The 9,166-nt window shown below is 43.6% G+C and overlaps 1 protein-coding gene across 1 annotated transcript in view; it reads right to left on the reverse strand.

The window, feature by feature from the left end:
• Positions 1 to 376, reverse strand: part of LOC140246688 (MAM and LDL-receptor class A domain-containing protein 1-like) — a 68,323-nt gene extending 67,947 nt beyond the window's left edge. Inside the window, exon 1 of the mRNA XM_072326027.1 lies at positions 307 to 376. Within this exon, the coding sequence (XP_072182128.1) occupies positions 307 to 376 (70 nt within the window). The remainder of the gene's footprint in view (positions 1 to 306) is intronic.
• Between the last annotated feature and the right edge of the window lie 8,790 nt (positions 377 to 9,166).

Genomic DNA, 9,166 nt, shown 5'->3' on the forward strand with positions numbered 1-9,166 from the left:
TCACGATCATTATTTTTCGTCAACGTTGCCTCTATCAAAAAAAAGAAAGAAAATATATATATATATACAAATATATACTTGGTACCTATGTGGTTTTGACACCTGTTGTCCCAAATGTCAAAATGGTAAAGTTCAGTCTCTCACCAGAGACCCATACGTACTCACTTCTTCTTGTGTGCATGTGTGAGTGATGTGTGGCATGTTATGATCCGTCTACTGTAATACCCCTATTCCACAGAGATTTTTTTTTTTATTTTGTCATCGCTCGGCGAAAACGATGATTGTTGTTTCCGGCAAGTTACCCACCAAAGTGTATCGGATCACAGTCTGATGAATCTGACTTGTGTTGGTCGACTATCAGATAAGTGTCAGACATGTCGCGCATACGATCATGCCTCGTCGGATCACCGCACGACTTGTCTGACACTGAGTGATCGACGAGAAGAAATCTCTATGGAATGGGGTATAACAAGTGTGATGCGCCTTGAACAAGGCTAATACCAATAAAGAGGTCCGCAGCAAGTTATCGCTCTCAGATCAAGACATGGCTTCCCAATCGTGGTCTTTTGCAACATTGTTGTGATGGTTTGGGTGCGATCTGCCCGGAATGGAGCGGAACATTTTGATTGTCATGATGTGGTGATTGGGTTGAGTCGTGACAAATTGGGACCTTGTCCGGGAAAATGAACAGACAAGCCGTTTTCTTTCGCATGTTCCATGCGGATTGTGGTGAGGACTCTCACGTCTGGTTGTACACGTGTGCTGTAAGTACGTAGTGTATAGCGTCGATGGTGTATAGGCTCATGTCGTATCGGGCCTATGTACCTGCTTGCATGTAGGTTCTGTTAGGCCTCATGCGTTTTGGTGAGGACTCTCACGTTTGGCTGTACACGTTTGTTTTAGTATGTAGACAAGTGTATAGCGTCGATGACAGGCTTATGTATTGGGCCTGCATTGTTTGCATGTTGGTTTTGACAGGCCACATGCGTTTTGGTGAAGATTTTCACGTTTGGTTGTGCACATTATTGTGTATAACATTTATGCTGCGTAGGCTTTGGCAGTCATTGACTGTGTTTGTAGTTTTCAGACTACATTTTGTGTGAAGGCCTAGTGCAGATTTTGGTGAAGACTCTCACGTTTGGTTGTGCACGTTGTGTATAACATTTATGCTGCGTAGGCTTTGGCAGTCATTGACTGTGTTTGTAGTTTTCAGACTACATTTTGTGTGAAGGCCTAGTGCAGATTTTGGTGAGGATTCTCACGTTTTGGACGTTTGTCGTTTTTGCATGAAGGTCTTCTGTAGACCGATTTGGGTGAGGATTCTCACGTTCAGTTGTGTGCGTATATAGTGCATAGCGTGGGTATTGCGCATTGGGCTCGCACGTGTTTTGTAGTCGCAGACGGTCGGTCTAGCGCGTCGTGTGTAGGGCTAGTGCAGTTTGTGAGTGTGCGTATGCTGGATGTGTATGTGTGGGGGCTTGCGTACACATTGGCTACGGGTCACGCCGAATTTTCTGGAAGATTAGCCTCGGTTAAAGGCTTTGATATATTTTCCTTAGTTTGCACAATCGTGCTATGTGGTCGTTTGTAGTGAGTGTGTATACTCATTCTATGTCCTTAGATCACATGCTAATGTGATGCCGTGGTGTTCTGATTGTATGCCTGATTCGAAGGCTTAGGGATTTTGATGTTTTCTGCTTATCATAGAAAATTTTTGCCTGTTCTGCGCGTGTGACTGGGTTCATGCATACATGTGTACTCATATGCAGTGCATTTCTTTTGTTAAGGCTTTGTAGTTTTGTGAGGATTTGTGACTTCTTGCAAGTTTTGATTTTGATATTCCCACAATGGCTGATGTCGTGCAGAGCTTTGTTGATGAACCCACTCAGGAAGGTTTTAATAACCTGAGGAAGGCAGAACTGGTGGAAGTTGCTCGAATTTTAGAGATCCCGATCAAAACATCGGATCGAAAAGCAGAGATCAAGGACACAATTTCGGAGTTTTTTACCAATACTGGTATTTGGCCTGCCTCTTTGTCAGAGGATGAAGCAGGGACAGATGATGGTGAAATTATCACACCTTTGGTAACCCCTGCAGAAAGTGAATTGAAGAAAATTGAGATCCAGCTTCGGATGAAGCAGCTGGAAGTCGAGGCAAAGAAAATAGAACTCGAAATCAAGTCAATCGATGCAAAATCGAATGAACCTTCTTCCGGCAGTTCAGCAAAGTCATCAAAATTTGATGCATTAAGGCAATCTCAATTGGTGCCGAAATTTCGTGAAGACCGGGTAGAAGAGTTTTTCCAGCACTTTGAAAAAGTGGCTGTGAGTTTGGAATGGCCCAAGGAAGTGTGGCCGACATTGATACAGAGCTCGCTGGTAGGGAAGGCCCAAGAGGTCTATGCGTCTCTCACTATCCAAGAGTGTTCTGACTATGAGAATTTGAAGAGTTCCGTGTTAAGGGCATACGAGTTGGTGCCGGAAGCCCACAGGCAACTGTTTCGGAATTATAGGAGAAGGGATGATCAGACATTTGTTGATTTTGTGCAACACAAGCAGACCCATTTTGAACACTGGTTAAGGTCGTCTGGTGTTGATGATTTCCACAAACTGAAAGAGTTGGTATTGTTAGAGGAGGTGAAGAGGTGTGTTCAGCCAGATCAGCGGCAGTACCTGGAGGAAAGGGAAGTGAATGGTGCCAGGAGAGCTGCTGTCCTCCTTGATGAGTATGTGCTTACCCACAAGGGTACTTTCAAACTTTCTTCAAGCAAGAAAGGAGGCCAGGGTGTGCCAAGAAGAGGAGCTGTTGCTCCAAGCATTCCCAAGCCCGATCTTGATCAAAAGCCGAACAAGGCTTGCTTCTATTGCAAGAAGGACGGACATGTGATGTCAGCTTGCTGGAAGTTGAAGAAGAAGCGAGAAAAAGAGGGGATTAGCAACCCCAAAGCATTGCCAGATGCTTTTGCTATCACTCGCACAGAGCATCTGCCATCGTTTGAACGGGTGGCAGAGAATTACAAACCTTTCATATCTTCAGGGTATGTTAGTTTGACGCCTGATAGTGAGCAGGTTCAGGTTCACATTTTGAGGGATACAGGAGCATCACAGAGTCTCCTGTGTGCAAATACATTGCCATTTTCGGTTGAATCTTCTGTGGATTCAGAAGTGTTTGTGAGGGGAGTTGAAGGTGGGAGTGTCCGAGTGCCTCTTCATAATATCGAATTGAAGAGCGATCTTGTCAGTGGCTCAGTTGTAGTAGGTATTTTGCCTACATTGCCAGTCGAAGGTGTCACCTTATTGCTCGGCAATGATATCGCTGGAGAGAAGGTTTTGCCTCACTTTCTCCCAAGTAAGACACCCGTGGTTGACGAAGCCACAGAGAAATTGGTTCAGGATATGCCTGATGTGTTTCCCTCATGTGCTGTTACCAGGTCAATGGCTCGTGAACTGGAGAAAGAGGAGCAAGAGGATATCTTGGCTGATACTTTCTTCTCTAGACTTGAAGAGTCTAACAGCAGTGATGATGCACACATGGACCATGGTCAAATGTCAGAGATTTCTCGTCAGAGTCTGGTTGAATTGCAGGGCAAAGACCCTGAAATAGTGCGTCTTGCACAGTCACTTGTACCTGAGGATGAGGAAGTGAATGAAACTGTGAAGTTTTACAAGAGGGATGGTATCTTGATGAGGAGGTGGCGCCCTCCTGATGCCACAAGTGATGAGGATTTTCGAGATATTCATCAAGTAGTGGTACCAAAGATGTACCGGAAGGAGATCATATCTCTTGCCCATGAAGCACCATTGGCAGGTCATTTGGGGATCAACAAAACCCAAGAGAAGGTGCTTCGATATTTCTTCTGGCCAGGTTTGCGACATGACGTCGCAGAGTTTTGTCGGTCTTGCCATGTGTGTCAGGTAGTTGGCAAGCCAAACCAGAAGATTCCCCCTGCCCCTTTAAGGCCAATTCCGGCCTTCGAAGAACCGTTTAGTCGGGTCATTGTGGATTGTGTCGGTCCTCTTCCAAGGACAAAGTCGGGTAATCAGTATTTGCTGACGATGATGTGTGCATCTACCCGCTTCCCCGAGGCAATTCCATTACGGACAATTACTGCCAAGAATGTCTGTAAAGCTCTTGTGAAGTTCTTCACAATGGTAGGACTTCCAAAGTGTGTTCAGTCAGACCAAGGGTCTAATTTCACATCCAAAATCTTCCAACAGGTGATGAGTGAGTTAGGTGTAGAATGTAGGAACTCAAGTGCTTACCATCCACAGAGCCAGGGAGCTCTTGAACGCTTTCACCAAACCTTGAAGAATATGATGCGTGTGTACTGCAGTGAGCATGAGAAAGAGTGGGATGAGGGTATTCCTCTCCTCTTGTTTGCAGTTCGAGAATCGGTCCAGGAATCTCTTGGATTCAGTCCTTTCGAGCTGGTCTTTGGGCACTCAGTTCGTGGTCCCTTGAAGATCTTGCAAGAAAAGATCTTGGTTGAGCCAGAGTCCAACCTATTGGACTATGTGTGTCAGTTCAAGGATAGACTTTCTTGTACTCGTGAATTAGCTGCAGGTCATCTGAAGGCAGCTCAGTCTAACATGAAGAGACTGTTTGATCGGAAGGTGAAAGAAAGGCATTTTGAGCCTGGTTCTAAGGTTCTTGTGTTGCTCCCTCTTCAAGGAGATGCCTTGAAGGCTAGATATGCAGGGCCGTATGTGGTTGAGAAAAGAGTGAGTGATGTCAATTACATCATCCTGACACCTGATAGGAGGAAGAGGAGAAGACTCTGTCATGTCAACATGCTAAAGGAGTATGTTGAAAATGTAGAAGAGGCTAATGAAAAGCCTGTTGCTACGGTTGGAATCGGTTGTGAAGTGGATGGTGAAGACAGTGAGAGTGATGATGTGGAAATTCCGCAGTTGATGTTGAAGAATTCTGAGGTGTTAGCAAATCTATCTGACACATTATCTCATCTTCCAGGAGTAGAGAGAGCTCAGGTGATGGATGTAGTCCATGAGTATGAACACCTTTTCAGTGATGTACCAGGTCGTACTAGTGTGGTGGTGCATGATGTTGATGTGGGGGACTCCTCCCCTGTCAAGCAACACCCATATCGTGTGAATCCATTGAAAATGGATGTTCTGAGGAAGGAAGTTCAATACATGCTTGAACATGACCTTATTGAGCCCAGTAAGAGTGGATGGAGTTCTCCCTGTGTGTTGGTTCCAAAGCAGGATGGTTCTTTGCGTTTCTGTACGGATTACAGGTTGCTCAATTCGAAAACAAAGTCAGACTCGTACCCTTTGCCCCGCATCGATGATTGTATTGATCGCGTAGGGAATGCCAAATACGTCAGTAAGTTTGACCTTTTGAAGGGGTACTGGCAGGTTCCCCTCAGTGAAAGAGCGAAAGAACTGTCTGCATTCGTGACTCCTGACGGATTCTTCCAATACAAAGTGATGCCGTTCGGGATGAAGAACGCGCCCGCTACATTCCAGAGACTCATCAACACCGTCACGTCTGGCTTGGTGGGATGCGAGGCGTATCTCGACGACATCATAGTGTACAGCCATACATGGGAGGACCACCTTCTGAGAGTCAGAGCACTGTTTGACCGCTTGACCAGTGCCAACCTTACGGTGAACTTGAGGAAATGTGAGTTCGCCCGAGCAAAAGTCATGTTCCTGGGTCACATTGTGGGACATGGTTCCGTCAAGCCTGTTGAAGCAAAGGTGGAGACGATCCTGAACTTTCCCCGCCCACAGAGTAAGCGAGAGCTGAGACGATTTCTGGGCATGACTGGCTATTATCGGAAGTTCTGCCATAATTTCGCTGATGCTGCAACACCGCTCACCAACATGTTGCGGAAAGATTCGCAGTTCGAGTGGTCAGATGACTGTCAAGTTGCTTTCAACCGGCTGAAGGCAATGCTAGCGAGTTCTCCGGTTCTTGCAGCGCCGAACTTCGACAAGCAGTTCATTCTTATGGTGGACGCGAGTGACACAGGAGGAGGAGGAGCCCTGATGCAGAAGGACGACAACGGAGTTGACCATCCCGTCGCGTACATGTCCAGAAAATTCAACAAACATCAGCGACGGTACTCCACTGTCGAGAAGGAGACGTTAGCGCTCGTCATGGCTCTTCGTCATTTTGACGTGTACCTGAACACTACAAAGTATCCAGTGCTGGTGTACACAGACCACAATCCGCTTGTGTTCCTGTCGCGAATGAGGAACAAAAATGGACGCCTAACCAGATGGGCGCTAGTGCTACAGGAGTACAACCTCGTGATACAGCACGTACGTGGAAAAGACAATGTCATTGCAGACGCTTTGTCCCGTGGATAAGATAGAAGTACGCATATTTCCACGGATAGGACAAAAGGACACAGATGTGCTTATTATCCATAGATAATAAGACTGGTAATGACTTGGAAACATGAACAATACGAGACAAAAGAAATGTGTTTCCATGCATTTGTAAGAAAATTATATTTCTCATGTTGAAGAAAGAGTGTTATTGATTGCTTTGAAATGATGACACAAACATTGTGTACACTGCTTTAATTTATTCTTTTTGTTCTTGTCTGCAGGGAAAAAGACAGCATGTTTTCCAAATGGTCATGATTTTTGCACCAAAACAGGGCAAAATCATTTCAAGTGATATAGCATGAGTTTTGCTATGTTTTATGCTTTATATGGTGAAGAAAGGGGTTTTTAGTAATACAGCATATTTTGATACAGGGTATAATGTAGACATTGTATTAATTGGAACTGCAAATTAAGTTGCATTGCTGTTTGCAAAAAGCACACACAAGCACACAAAAGCTGTTGTTGCATTTTTTTCAAATGCTTAATCTGCAAGAGTTGGAATTTGTGGCATCACAGAATTGACCAATTATACACATTTTCCATAGCATAGATATCGACTGAGTGAAATTATGACACTATGATATTCATAATGTTGTGAATGTGTAAGGTTCATGAGACCATACAGGTGTACAGACATAACCAGGTTATATTCATGTGATATCTTGTTTCAGAAACAGAGAGAGTATAACAGGTGTTCATAATTGCATTGTTTTGCTATACGCTAGTCACTGTACATGCATTTATTGTCTTGAGGAACAAAGCTTTACAGTATTTGAACAGAAGTGTCAAGAAATTAGAAATGTAGAGATGTTTGTCAGACCAAACAGTTGAGCTGAACGCGTTGTTATGTCAGTTTTCATCAAAGGTCAGATTGCTACAAGCTCACCATGTAAAAATGGTTACTAAGTATAGTGAATGGAAGATTACTTCTGTTATTGGTGACATAATACAACAACAAAACCGTATAAAGTTCAGTATTCAACCTGCATGATTGTCAGTGTATGCAGGTTAATCAGTGATATGTGTAGCGGTTTTTCTCAAGCATATGCACATCAAGCTAAGAGAGAAGTTTGATATGTCCATACTTATGGTATATTGTTTCATGATACAATTACAGTGTATTTTGTTCTGAACCAGCAGCATTTCTTAGATTTCGACTAGGTGTTGAAATGTTTGGCCATTTGATACTCATAAGCATTTCAGGAAAGCTAAAGAGAATACATGTTTCATGATTTATGACCAAGCAGAAAAAAAAAAGAAGAAAAGAAAACAAGGAATGTTGTGGTTGTAAAGTTTTGCGCGTATACGCACATGCTTGTTCCGAGCAGGTAGTGGATCTATATTTAGACTTAGCCTACGCTCAAGAAAGGTTTTGATAAGGCTCATTAAGTCTGGGCTTGTTTATGTGAAGAATCCACTTTAGTGTATGAACACACAACTGTGCATTTTTATGTATCGTGTTTCGGAACATGTTTGTAACGACTGTTTGCAGTTTGACTGGAAAGTTCTTCCATAACTTCCCGTCTTAAGGGGGGAGATGTGATGCGCCTTGAACAAGGCTAATACCAATAAAGAGGTCCGCAGCAAGTTATCGCTCTCAGATCAAGACATGGCTTCCCAATCGTGGTCTTTTTGCAACGTTGTTGTGATGGTTTGGGTGCGATCTGCCAGGAATGGAGCGGAACATTTGATTGTCATGATGTGGTGATTGGGTTGAGTCGTGACACAAGGAAACAAGCCAAATGCCCGCATGCCCCTATGCTTTAGAAGTATGTCCTACTCACTGGGGGGTGGCAGTGTTGGTAGTACTGCGGTTGTCGAACCGGTACTTGGCGCTGCTGTCGTCTCCGCAGTTGTCGGCACGGTATGCCGAGTTTCCCCTTGGGACCAGGGAGTTGTTGAAGGAGTCTGGTCTGTTTCTAAGGGTAATACTGATAACAAAAATGAAATTTGGATTTACATATTCAACTTTGATATTGGCAAAACGACTAGTCCGCGAGGGAATGTCAGTGTGAAGGTTTTGAGGGAATGAGACTTAATGGTACCACGAGCTCCGCGTCTTCTTCCGACTGCATTGTTCTCATTTTTTTTCATGCGGGCGAAATGGTCATTATCTTTGATTGTACCTTTTGGCTTTTCCGACAATATCATAATAAAGGAAGTCGTACATCTGTTACACAGAAAACGGCCTCATGTGGTTCCAGTTAATTGAATTAATTCGAGGAATTATTAACGTCAGAAAGCGGCGATTGAAATTAAACTTTTTAGACAAGTCATGGAGCGCCCTTTACCAAACTTGAATACATCGACTGATTGACATGGTTCTTTGTACAACGTAATTACTCTTCTACCATGTCACTTCTTGTTTTGTATCATTCACTGTTCATGACCCGTTGGAGAAACAGACCCAAACCTATTACCCAAGTACGTCAGTACAACGGGCAACATATTGCTCAAAAAATTATGTGCAGAGTGTACACAAGGATTTCACAAGTTCTTAGAGGGCACAAGTTCAGTTAATGTTATCAATAGTGATAATCACCTCAGGAAAAAAAAAAGTTTATTGAACAGTCTTCCAAACAGATATAATGCAGGTTTGATAACGAGACAAACAAAAACATCAATATAATGATATCGTAAGAAGCATCTTTACTTGCTAGTGATCGATGAACTAGTCAAACAACTGTAATAGCATGTAGTACCACATTTCAGTGCGTATTTTCTTTCATGATCAGTATGCATAGTACCTCCAATTAAGTTGTGAGTTTTCCGAGCAATGTTTGTAAACATTCCCAATTTCCAAA

Source organism: Diadema setosum, chromosome 3 (genome assembly GCF_964275005.1).
Source record: "Diadema setosum chromosome 3, eeDiaSeto1, whole genome shotgun sequence".
Classification (NCBI taxonomy): domain Eukaryota; kingdom Metazoa; phylum Echinodermata; class Echinoidea; order Diadematoida; family Diadematidae; genus Diadema; species Diadema setosum.